A 13344-nucleotide genomic window follows, 5' to 3' on the forward strand; every position below is an offset into this window, starting at 1 on the left:
GTTGCATCGCGCACGATAAGCTTTAAGCCTCGTCTCCGTATTATCGGAACTTGTTTTATCGTGCGAATCAAGATATGACCATCCATTTCCACCTACATTCCAATGCTCCGTTTCACCAAATGATGGACTGGCAAAGGACACCACGAGCCATCGAAAACCCATTGCAGTGCAACTGTCACGTGATGATCATGTTCGGTAGGGACGCGTAGTCACGTGACATGTTCCCAGCGCTGGATTGGCTGGGATGGCTCGTAGCGTCCGCTGTGAACCACCATAAGCGGCCACGCCAAGTGTTTACACACACCCCAAACATGATTCTTGAAACTCGGGTCAAACCTGATTTTCCCCCCAAATTCGGAAATTGAATTCTATCATTTTCCAAAATTGCTTCGGTCCCAAATGGTTTTCTCGCAAAAAAATAAGGTTGGTACGAGCACGTGTGTTAGCTCCAGAAAAAACACGAACGTGGATTCTGTAGATTTCAGTGAAATGCAATGGCATAGATGAATGCCCAAAATATCGCTTTTATATCCGGTGCAGTGACGTCATAAAGATGAAGGGAGGGAGGAAAGCGGGCTGAAAGGCGGAGACGCCGACGACGAACGCGTTCGTGACCTCCTCGCAGCTCGAATTGCAAATGCAGACCATAAACCATGTGACCCAATCGATTAGTTGGAAAGTCTCAGTAATAAAGACTCTCTAGGCGTGGGAATGGCGGGAGCGTCATCACGTGGCGATCCATCGACGACTGATTGATCCAAGGAGCACGTAGCTTCCATTCAGTGGCGTAGCCAGGGGGGAGGCTTATTGAGCTTCAGCCCCCGCCCCCCCCCCCCTCCCCCCCCCCCCTCCCCCCCGGGCCCGTAAATATTCCTGGATACACAGCTGCTTCCACTGCTCGTGCCTCCCCCCCCCCCCCCCCCCCTCTCCCTTCCTGGCCGCTGGTCTACTTCCCAACGGCTAGAACCCTGCACAAGCAATATATTTTTCTCTCAGCGGGTTGGCGCGGGTTTGCCTATGGACATTGGAACGGACATTTTGTCTCGTAACTATTTGACGGGCCTGTTTATGTCCGCTCCGTTTTCCTTTCAGGCTTTCAAAATTTGGATCTCGGGCCAGTGACAGGTCAAAAATTCAGTGACATATTCCCCTCAAACAAATTAATATGTACTGCCGGAATATTATCTCTGAACGAACAACTGAAAAATGCCAACATCAACTGAAGCAAAAAAAAAAAAAAAAAGAACACCTTTGGAGTACACTTTTTTTATTTCCCTCCCCTTTTTATTTTTTTTTAAGAAAATGAAGTCTATGCCGCTGGCACCTAGAAGACAAGGCCTGCGTAAGACGTCATCGGTTCATCCCCGACCCACTCCAAGCGGCACACGCACTGAATGAAGCTCCATCGACGAGAGTCGCCGCGAAGCGATAGCCGCGTCTCCCCTTCGTGGCGACGCCGCACTCTACAGCGTCGCTCTTGTTGTGAGACTCTGCAGGCGGGGTCGGGTGCAGGTGTTTCCAGAGGGGAGGGGATGAGGACGCAGGCCTAGTTGGCCTCGTCTTCTAAGCGGTATTACGCCAAGATGCACGCGTCCGCCGCGATGTCGCGTACTCTCGTCCAGATGCAGCCTGTTTTCCGCTTGGGTGCTGTGGTCGGGGGTCCAGCAGCTATGACGTAATGAGCGAGCCTTGTCTTCTCGAGTGTACCGCTAGTCCGCGAAGCGCAGGAAGGAAGTGGCTGGCGTGGAGGCAATTTTTAATGGAGTCCCGGGATCGGCATTCGCGTTCAGCGCGTCGTCGGCAAGCGCGTTCAGCGCTGCTTGGCCCTCGTTCCGGCGGGCTGGTCGGGCAGCAAGATGCGCAACTCAGCGTTGGCCTGGCACCAGCGGCTGCTGCTCTCCCAAGCCATCCTGCGAAGGAACCGCTTGGAATGACACTGCTCTGTTTACCCAAGACCGCTTAAAAAGACGAGGCCTTCCCCAGCCCTCATCACTATACACTCAATGACACCGTACAAAGCGCTACGCGATTCCTGAGCGTTTTATTATACGGAGCAAAAGTTCGTCTGCTTCTCTTGCAGGGGCTGTGGTGATGTCGGAACGCCGAGCTCCGATTGGCTTTTATTGTAGGATAGTGGGTAGACCTGAAGGCAGCTTGCTTCGAGGTCTACCCACGATCCTTCAATCAGAGCCAATCAGACCTCGGCGTCTTTCTGACGTCACCACAACCCCAGCAAAAGAAGCAGACGAACTTTTGCTCCGCATTGTTCCGCGTCCAATGAGGTCGTGGCGTTAGTCGATATGAAGGCCGAAGAACGGTTGACCAAGTGTTTCAACCAGCGTAAACATATAGGTTAAGCCACAACGCTTATGCCTTGCGTCAGCGTCGCCGCCAGCACGCCTTGATAGCGTCTCACAACGAGCGCGACACCAATTCTGAGCTTCAGCGTGTTTGCCGATGGGTAGGGGGGATCCACTAAAGACGACCTTATGCGCAGGCCTTGCCCTTTTAGGTGGCATTGGTTTACGGCGTCTTCAGAAATGCGGTCCCTCGATTTCTCTTTGATGACATCATGCTGCCGCGGTCCTGGCGGCGGCACAGCAGCTGAATGCGGCTAGCGCCTGTTCTGCTGCAGGTCGCTCTTCTGCAGCCAGAATGTCGACGCAAGCCAATGCACAGATCCATTATTTCTACATGCCTAACGAAGAGTTCTAGGTTTTTGTGCGAACGGTGCTCACATCGATTGCAATAAATAGCTAGCGCTATCCATTTCGATCAGTTAGAGTAGCTATGTGCTTCGCTCAGCTGTTCTATGAACAGTAGCAGGTGGAATACGAACGAGCAGCGTGATACAAACCCTACAAAGTATTTAAAAACATAATTTTACATCAAATACAGACCAAAGACGCCATCAGTACTCCTAATAGGGTAATTTAGACATCTACAAAATTACCGCTGTGTGGTTGTTCAATAAATAAATAGATATCTGTAGTGGTCAGGTCCGCTGTAGACATGGAACTTTAAAAAGTCTCCCAACACTCCATCAACTGCAGTTTTTTTCCACGGGATAACTTTCAAAGAGATTGAATAAAAGTTTATAACATGAAAGCTGAAAATTGTCTGCTCTAAAAGTGGGAATCTCTGCTCCAAAACCCGTTTTCCCCGCTACAAAAGCTGCTCCAAACCATCACTTCTCAGTTCCACCACTGTGCTGACGTTACTGTTATGGGACGATAGTTACCTATGTCAGCTTTGTCCCCCTTGCCCTTGTATATTAAACTCATTCTGCTTAGCCTCCATTATTCCGGGGCAGTTCCCTTCATGATAATGCTACTTACTGCTTTCCTTAAAAGGCCTCAAACACGCCAAAAAAAAAAAAAAAATTTTTTTTTCATTTCAGGCGTTGAAATGGCGTGTCAGGACATTACAAAAAAATTGTTTCACTATAGAGGTGCGTAGTTTTTTTTTATAAAAAATAGAAATAGGAGGGCCCGATTCAAAGTTCCCGCCAGTGCACTGTGACGTAACAGTGTACCGCAAGGTGTCGGGGCGGTCAGAAGGGAGGCATCGACATACGTCACTAAAAGTGGGTTCTCCTCGTGCTCTCCGCGACCGTGCCTACGACTTTTTTTTTTTTTTTTCTGCTCTTTGTACGAGCGAGCGTAGAAAACGAAGTTTAAGTTCCACTAGCTCTTTATCGCTGCACCGTTGGTTAGTTTGCGTGCTGTAAAAGTTGAGGACGAAGAGTCAGTGGATCGACGTGATGGAGGTCAATGATGAAAGCGTTGCGAGTACAAGCCAGTGTAAGAGCACATGCCATCAGTCCGATGATACAGAGCCATACTGGGCACAAAAAAAGCTATCAAGTTTTGAGAAAAAATTTTTAGAACGCTCGCAGAAATTAGGATTGCTTGCGTACGACTCGTCCAATTGCATTGCTGAAGCTTCGGACACCGAGGTCGTCGAATCATCGTATACTCTCCAGGCTGAAGATGCCTACCGTCTCTCGGAAATGCATGCAGTGTGATCTCTTCTTCAGTTGCTGAAATACCGGGACAGTCCCTCACACAGCACCTTTTAGGCATTGTAGTTGATCACCTCAATTCATTGACTCCTCTTCTTCTACCTTTACAGCTACATTAAGCGATGAAAAGCAAATAAAAGAAACCTTGTCTGTTTGGATATCGCTCGTGGAGGTGCGGAGAATAACAAAAATATTAAAAAAAATATTACACGCGCTCGCGGTAAGCACGAGGAGGAATACAACTCACGTGACTTCCGGCGATGCCTCCCTTCTGACCGCCCCGACACCTTGCGGTACACAGTTACGTCACAGTACACTGGCGGGAACTTTGAATTGGGCCTCGTATTTCTATTTTTTATAAAAAACTACGCACCTCTATAGTGGAACAATTTTTTTGTATGTCCTGACATGCCATTTCAACGCCTAGCATGAAAAAAAAAAAATTTTTTTTGGCGTGTCAGAGGTTTTTTAACGCTTCCTCAGATTTTGGTTCTAACTGTTTTAAGACCCCAGGCTAGCGGTTGTACTGCACTGGCTAAATTGCTCATCTACAGCTGGGAGACTCGTCGCCCCTGTGAGGCAGACCAAGTTCTAGGCTGTAAAAACATACCACACAACCCCCCCCCCCCCCCCCCAATCAACTTAATTGGTATACCATCTGCACCTGCTGAAATACCCCTTGGAACTCTCCATTCTGCCCTTTCCAATTCTTTTTGTCCGATAGCCTCAACATCAGTACTTGAACTATCCTCCACTGGTGAGGCGTTTCGTATGTGTCCCTGCTGCTTGAACTTCTCTGTCATTACTGTTCCTACATATTCCATTGCCTCGTCTCCTTCAAGCTGATTACCCGCAGACATGACAATATACTTCTGCTCAAGCTTTGTTTTATGACCTCGCGAAATCAAGTGGTTCCAAAACTTCAAAGTTGCCTTTCTATTTTTTTTTTTTGTTTACTTTAGACAGCCATTGCGTCCCCTTTCTCTGAATTTATTCATTAATCACACAGAATGCCACCCGTATACTTTTATAGAATCTATCTCACTTTTTGTTTACCTCACTTTCTGGTTCCCCATTGCACTAAGAATATCTGTGCTCTCTGGAAGTTTCTTGGCATTTCCCTGTTGCCTTCTTTACGTCATCATCCCACCAGCTCTTAGGCTTGCGTCATCGTTTCCCCCTTTTTTATTACATAGTTTAGACTGCTCTTGTTCGAATAGCTTAGTTAGCTTTGTGTAACTCAAATTCGTTTGAGTATCCCCAGGAATTATTTTCTCTGTTTTTCTTAGCGAGTATTTCCAACTGCTTGCCTGTAAAGAATGGTTAGTCTGGTTGTTGTTTGTCTTGCTTTGTCCCTGCGTTTCCTTCCCTAGTAAAGCTCAGCTTAATTCGTTTGTGATCGCTTCTGAGGCTTCTTGAACCCTCTTCATCTATTTTTATTGTCTCTAGCCTGCTATACATTCTATTTGACATCAGTGCATAATCTATTGTAGAATGTAAACTACCTGTTTCCCATATTACTAGCCCGTCGCACTTCTCACCGGTATTGCATAAACATAGGTCGTGTCTCTGACACATCTCCAGTAGCATGTTTCCTGTTGAATCTTTGTACCCATCCAGGTTCTTCTTAATTCATGTCCTCCAGGATAATTACTTCGTGATGTTCTCCTAGTTCAATATTGTCTTTTGAAATACATTGTGCCATTTTACTGTTCCCCTCTTTAGCATTTACTCCTGTCCAGAAGTACACAAATCCCAGAAGGACCCGTTTCCCTGCTAAAGCCCCTTTTAACTATAAATATTCCGTGCATTCTTCTCTTACTCTATTCTAATTTGCATTAAAAAAAAACAAAAAAAAACGTTTCAATCCCGTTTTTTTTTTTTTTTTTTCTGCTGCCCTCCGTTTCATTGCATTGTTCCCATACGTAATCAGTATTGCAAGGGGGTTGCTCCGCGTCTTTAAGATGCGTTTCAACTAACCCATATGCCATTAAAACAAACAGTCTTAGTTGCTATTTTATCTCCTCCCATTTTAACCTGTTCTAAACCTTCCTGCATGTTTACCTATACTATATCTGCTCTACCCATGCCTGTAATCTCTCCTTGATAATCTGCATTGCCAACCTCTTACAGGTTCTATGTCACTTACTCTGACACTTCTCCTAGTTCAACTTCATCTACACCGGCGCCCTCGGGGTTCGGGGACTCCTCAAGAAACGTACGACATGACGTCCAATCCTATCCCCTATCGTGCTACTTGTCGCTTCACTGTAGTGGATACCCCATGCTAAAGGGTCCGAGCGAGCCTCATACACCACCCTGTTTACTTCCAACACGCCTTGCTGAAGTCGTTGGCACATACTCCTAATCACACAACACAGTTAGGTCGCACCACCGGCTGCTCTGTCTGAAAAGACTGTCCCCAGACCTCTGGGTTTGCGCATATTTGAACATGCACCCTCTCAAAGACCTCCCTCAGCTTAAAGGACAACTCCGCTCCATTTTTGTTTTGGAAAAAAAAAAATGCAGTCCTCTTTAGTATTACGTACGAAGACCACGCGTCAGATATTACGACGTAGATAAGTCTAAAGGTTTCTTAAACGGTCCGGCAAACTTTGCAACTCGCCAAGTTTCCGATATCGGCTGTCTCAAGCGGGCGGATTGAGGCGCAACCAACAGCGCAGTCAAGGCTACGGCGTGGGCGAAGCCAACATTGAGCTAAACGTCATCACCGTTGCCCCCTTTTGTTTGGTTTTACTTCTCCGGGAAAGCGTAACGGGTGACGTCGGGAACGTTTTCTGTCGGCGCTCAGCGGTGTCCACGTGATAGGCGTACGCGCCTGAGTAGCGGCCTTCTTGGGAGCAGTCCGGCCGCCCCGCCGTGGTCCGGCCGTAATCGCCGCCTCCCGCGTCACAACCACCGTCGTTGCCTCACCGTTTGTGATTATTGTCTCTCTGAGTTTCGTCCACACTACGGACACCACGTGAGCAGACTTATCCCGCAGTTGTGCAGACGTCGTCGAATGTCGCAGACACCGAAACGTGGCGAAGAGTGCGGTGCAGACGACACTTGCGCCTGGTACGCGCTCGCCCCAATCCCGGCCGTCGTTGCGTAGAGGATCACGTGACATCTCGAACCACGTGATAGCCATGTTCTTGGCGGCCCGAGGCCAATGTTGCCGGAAGGAGCCGAAGTTTCGGTTGCGATTTCTGCTCGTGTTTAAATTAGATCTAAAAAGTGAAAGACGTTTACGATTCCCTTTAATGCCGAATTAGAGCGCAGCTCTTGAGGAGGAGGAGGGGAGGGTATGCTCCTCCCCCCTCCCCCTCCTCCTTTCCTGCTCTCCTTCCATTTAGCGGGAAATCTTCGCTAAATTTCCCGGCTAAATTTAGCCGAGACAACTTGTAGACATGGAATCAGACGCCGCGATCAGCGACCCTTGCATCCGCTTGCCTCCTTTTTCGTCAGCATATATGTGTAAGACCAACAGCCGGGATCTCGACATTCGACTGCGTGCCGCGGCGGCTCCTGTGACGCAATTTGTTGCAACTTGGGGACCGCTGTGAGCTCATTTTTTTCACACCTCTTTCTTCACAATAAATGCATTCATATGCGCGACTATCGTAAACAAAAACAAAAATTAAGAACGTAAAAAATTATTATTTAAGCAACGACAGATGGAGGCATCCTACCTTCATCCCTTTACCAAAGCAAATTACAAGCTGAACCGGAGTTCCATGGGGCAGTCGGTCTAGCATGCCGGAGGCACGCGCTACTCGAATGGCACTCGGCAAAGCCAGCTCAGTGTGCGAGGCCGTCCGGTTGCTAGGCAGAAAAGCAAGAGACCCACCGGAAGGCGACGAAGGGGAAGACGGCCCAGAGCGCTGCCTGCGCGGCCAGGGCGGCCCCGTTCAGGGCCCGGTAGCCCCAGGGCAGCGGGGCGCGGACGCCGAGCAGCCAGGCGAGCGCGAACACGTGCACCAGGCTCAGGCTGAACAGAAAGCCCAGCAGCGCGTACAGCAGGGGCTCCCGTCGGCCCTCGGGGTGCCGCAGCAGCTCGCACACGGTCTGCGTGGTGGGATGGGCCGTACTTGAACTACTTTGAGTATCTCGTATTTAATTATATATTAGCTCATGTTTTTTTGTCAATTATGTTTATGAATACTTGGAAATTTAATATTTCAAATTTTTGTATTTCAAATACCGCACTAACACAATTTTGGGCGTTGTACTTCGCAATGAAATGCGATAGTATGCACTTTTCGCGATGGCGGTCATATGCAAAGAGTCTTAAACATGTTGTGATTTGCTCGTAATAAACATGGAAGAAAACCAGGAAGCGTAGTACAGTGATTGAATGGGGTGGGGGTACAATAATGACTTTTTGGTTGACTGATCTAAATTTTGAAACGTCGCATTCAGCGGAATGTTGAATGCTTCGACGGAACATTTGAAATGAAACTCATACTTTGCGTTTTCTGGAGTTGTGCCCGGCTATCTTATGACAGACAAATTATATTTTGAGCGCTGCAACTTTCTTTTAAGCGACTGATTCTTGATATAGACTCCACTATTTAGTTAGGCACGGTCTTCTTTTTAGAGCGCAGGTCTTAAGTGCCCGTTTCCGCATTTCGCGGCGTCGCCGTCGGCGTAACCGCGCCGCTAAATTTAACGGGAAATTGAATTGGTTTTGAAGTCACGTGACGTCAATTCCCCGCTAAATTTACCAGGAAAATTGACGTCACCTGACCTCAACATCAATTCAGTTTCCTCGCTAAATTTAGCGGGGAAAATGACGTCTCATGACTTGGCGTCACGTCACCCATGAATAAATTCAGCGGGAGGAGGGAAGAGGAGGAGGGAGGAGGAGAAGGAGGAAAAAAGGAGGGGAGGTTACGGAGGGACGTACCCTCTCATCCGCACCCTCCCCTCTTCCTCAAGAGCTGCGCTTAAGTTTCGCATAACAGAGATTTGTAAACGTGTTTTACCAGGGTTTCAGTCTAAGGTGTCAGGCTATGGGAACAAAAATCATTTGTAGAAGTCTCCAAACTGCAGTGAGTAAAGAAGAATTGAAGATGATTAAGTACTGTTTTTATAAATACTTTTCTAGAAAAATATGTAATTGGTATTGATAATTTAAGACATATTTGTCGAAGTATTGTGCGTTTGTATTTGGATACATTTTTGCGACAATTTTGTCCATCCCTGGAGCAACCGGTCCCCTGAGCGATAGTCGGCGGGTGAAGTGAGCTTCCCAGGCAGTTGGGGCACGGCGGGCTCAGCCTTAAAGGAGCTGTGCAACGATATTCAATTGGAATGTTTTTCTCTCTGCACGAGCTTACTGGCACACCTGGGACTCAAGGATACTCACACGCGACGCCATTGGCCAAGAAACTCCTTTGTTGCGGTGTAATTTCAAGGACAAAAGCGCTCATTTTCATTCAATCTCTCCTTTGCAAACTCTGATGACGTAACTCGGGGATCGCAGTACACCCAAGTGACGGTATTTGAATGCGGTTCATAGATTGGACTCGAGCATTGCGTGGGCACTCGACTTGGGCTCGTGACAATTGCTAGCTCGAGAAGCATTCGGGTTGTGACCCGTGTCCAATCGCTGCAACGACGACAACAGCCGAGCCATAACAATGTCTGGAACTCAGCGCGTGTCCTGCGCTTTGCCGACCCCAGCGCGTGGCTATGATCAACAATGGCGGCATATAATCGGCTCCAGATCACGTGGCCCCTTGTTCTGGCTGCGAGTTGAGGGAATAAACGCTGCTCGTTTTTCTTTAATTTTTTTCTGGGACTTCTATTGCGTGAAGCGAAAAACGAACGCGTGTTTCACAGGTCATTAACGTTAGGGATCCGTTTTAAGCGGTATTTGTGCACAGTACAAAAATTGTTCCACAGCTCTTTTAAGGATAATCAAAGCCTGTGTCCCAAACTTTTGACGTCATCAGATTGGGATCAACTGAGGACACGGATTGGATACGAGTGCTGCGTCAGCTTTCGGCTGAGCCTCGTGTCCTATCAGCGCGTCGCAAGGACGCTGGGCATCGGGCTTGGGTCCAATTGCTGACTGGGCGCCATCCGACTATGAAGGAAGAGAAGGTTGTTTGCAGGCTTCGTTACACTAGGCGGTGTCGGCTCCGCATGCAATACATGACTTGCGTTAAAGGGTATCGCAAAGGAACGAGGAAAACCAAATGCTGGTTCGGAGGGAGTGCCTATCAGTGTCAAACACGAGCGTTCAGTGACGACATTGGCCTTGAGCGTCGGACAATGAGTACACAGAATTCTACAGGTAGGACTGGCTGAATTGGTGCACGACACCCCTTGTGATCCTTTCAAGCGCTCAATTCTCACTCAGTTGTTTGCTTGGAATACCCGTAAATCGGTGGGGCGTTCACATCCTCATAACCGGATGCACGTTCCTGTCGTTTCGGTTATCTACTGGATCAGACAAATGACGTCATCATCAAAAGAACATCGGCTCAACATTTTTAGCTCTTTCATCTATTATGTTCAAAATACGTCAGATTAGGGTGCCTTCATGTGCGCTTTGCTACCCTACATCAGATTTCTTCAATACATTTTTTTATGTGTTGCTAGAGTCACACACACTAAATCGAGTGAGCACGACGCAAATTAAAAACAAAACAAAACAAAACAACGTTCACACGCTATGTGTGAACGTTGTTTCCAACAACGTTCACACATAGCGTGAACGTTGTTGGAAACTCCGCGATGCTCCCATCACCCCATGGTTCCCCTCGGGAAGATGGTGTAATTTTTTTAACGTGCATCACGCAGTAGTGATTACACGAACGCGTGCCGGTACGAAACTCATCCAGATCGAAACGGGCGGGGGCGACGGGGATCGAACCCAGGAGGTTCCCAGCGCAAGCTTTCGCTCCACGCTCCGAGCTGAAACGCGTTAGCCCACTTGGCCAATTCGTCCCCCCTGAACGCGCGCAGCGCGCTACCGCTGCTTATATTCACACTTGAAGGAGAGGAGACTAGAGGAGGAGAGTTGCGCATGCGCGCGCGGTGTGAGTAGAAGCGAACGCACGCGAAGTGCACGCAGCTGGTAGAGAGAGAGAGCGGAGAGAGTAACGCGCAGCTGTTTGAGAGAGGGAAGGAGGAGAGTTGCGCATGCGTAGTGTGAGTGCGGACTACGACGCCGCGGGACATAGGCCCGAGCAAGAGATGCTCCGCATCTAAAATGGACAGAAACGCACGCAGGGCCCGTTTAAGGTCGCACCAGCAGTCATTGTAGTGTAGTCTTGCTGCAGAGCGGTGTACTTTCTGCTGCATGCACCTTTGCACCACCGAATTTCTTTTTCTCGGCGAGAACAAATAGGAATGGTCACCAGCATGGTGCAGCCACGTCACATGCAAGCCATGTATAGACGATTGCAAGCAGGGCATCTGGCCGCCGCCATGTCTCTGCACGTGCGGGCTAGCACATGCAATCGCAAGGTTGTCAGGGCCACATTCGCGGCATCAGTCGGGGCGCTAAGCTTGAAGTTCTCTATATGTCTCTAAATGGCTTGCATGTGAGGTGTATATAGGTGGCTTGCATTGGCGTCATATGACTTATCAGCGGCCACCCTGCTAGCCTCGCTACAGGACGCGTACGTCGTGCGCCATACATACTCTCCTGAGCTAAAATAAATATATATAAAAATAAATAAAGCTCGTTTCCCTCGGCAAGAGCAAGGCTCCCAGCAGGGTGCTGGACGTCACGTGCAAGCCATGTGTACGTCACTTGTCCCCTCTGGAAGGTTCCTTTGTGATGTTGCCCTTCAAGGCCCGTGCACTGACCCTGGCCTCCCTGCGGATTGGGTAGTTGTAGTGGCAGATGCTGCACTCCTCTTCTCGGCGCTCGGACACCCACCGCTCCATGCAGGGCTTGTGCGCGAAGCCGATGCTCCCTGTAAAGCCACACCAGCACTCTGTGTCTACACGCGCAGGGCCCCCACCCCGTGCCCCGGGTCGGCTTACCCCTGCAGAGGCAGGGCTGAACTAGCGAGCCGTAGCTTTGGCCCTGGAAGCAGACGCGGCAGATGTCCTCCGCCGACCCGGAGGCCATGGCCTCCTCTTCTTCCTCCTCCTGGCCGTCATTAGGACGCGGATGCTCACGCTAGGGGGACGAGGGACGTCGATCAAATTCACGCTTTTTTACGAGTACCGCCAACCATTGTTCTGTGAACGCGGAAGACACGTGCCACGACCGGGTGCCGTCAATTCCGCAAGGACGAGGGCACGAGATCTTGAGATTGAAACATTCTTCCGCAGAACGAGAGAACGCGCTAGGAAGGAACTTCTCAAAGCCAGGAGCGTGGACGAGCGCACATGAAGGCACCCTAGCGTGGACTAGCTCGCCCAGCCTTGGGTATTCGCCTCGAGTCCCAGTTTGCAGAACCCAGGGATTCTGGGTTCGAGCCCCACTTCTGCCAGTTTCGATCTGGATGAGCATCGTACCGGCGTGCGGTCGTGTACCACTACTGCGTGGTGCATGTTAAAGACCCCAGGCTAGCGGTTGTACTGCACTGGCTAAATTGCTCATCTGCAGCGTGTGACTCGTCGCAACTTTAAATGGCTGACCAACTACACACTGTATAAATATCCCCACAACCCAATTTGTTAGTCCCAGTTTGAACTTAATGGAAGCGTGCTCTTGTTTATCCATGGTTCTCTATGAGGCACGTGGTGATTCCCTCTATCTGCAGCGCGGGTAGATACAGATCATCCACACCAGAGCCGTGTATACAGAGAGTTTGGTCAATGGGAGGCGCGGGCAGAGCCAGGGCGTGCACCGGGCGCAGAAAGTGGGCTTGGCAAGCTCTCTTGGCCAACCAGAAGCCTAAAAGAATCCCCTAGCGGTGGTAGCGAGAAACTGTATTGATCAAAAGTATAATGTTCGTATATGGCTTTAATAAGCGCGTAAGAGTAAAGTGCAGTAACCCTTCGTGGTTGAAAAAAGGGTGCACGTGATGTTTCGATCATGATCACGCAGAAAGATGTAAGAAGCGAATGCGCCGCTCAACTCTGTTTTGCTCGAACAGAGCTTGACCGCTCGGACAGCAGATTCCCGGCCCTCGGAGCTTGCCGTACGGACTATGTCGATCGTTCCGCTAGTCGCACTCTTGCACCATGATTTTGGATGACCGTGATTGAAATATCACGGGCACCATATTTTCGGTCACCGAAAGTTACTCCGATGCACTTATCAAGTTTGTTTCTCGCGATTACCGCCAGGGTATTATTTTTGGCTTCTGGTTGGCCACATTCGAATTTGTGAAGACGTCCTGGAA

General features: G+C 49.2%; 1 protein-coding gene across 1 annotated transcript; it reads right to left on the reverse strand.

Annotated features, from left to right (window-relative positions):
* Positions 1 to 1396: 1396 nt before the first annotated feature.
* Positions 1397 to 12119, reverse strand: LOC121046738 (E3 ubiquitin-protein ligase MARCHF2-like). The gene is made up of 4 exons (XM_040501300.2): positions 12032 to 12119; positions 11852 to 11961; positions 7875 to 8092; positions 1397 to 1910 (listed from the first exon to the last, which is right to left on the reverse strand). Exons 1-4 carry the CDS (start codon positions 12117 to 12119, stop codon positions 1811 to 1813), a joined length of 516 nt encoding a protein of 171 aa, XP_040357234.2. The 3' UTR covers positions 1397 to 1810.
* Positions 12120 to 13344: the final 1225 nt, after the last annotated feature.

The sequence above is a fragment of the Ixodes scapularis genome, unplaced genomic scaffold (assembly GCF_016920785.2).
Source record: "Ixodes scapularis isolate PalLabHiFi unplaced genomic scaffold, ASM1692078v2 PGA_scaffold13__105_contigs__length_92229423, whole genome shotgun sequence".
NCBI lineage: Eukaryota > Metazoa > Arthropoda > Arachnida > Ixodida > Ixodidae > Ixodes > Ixodes scapularis.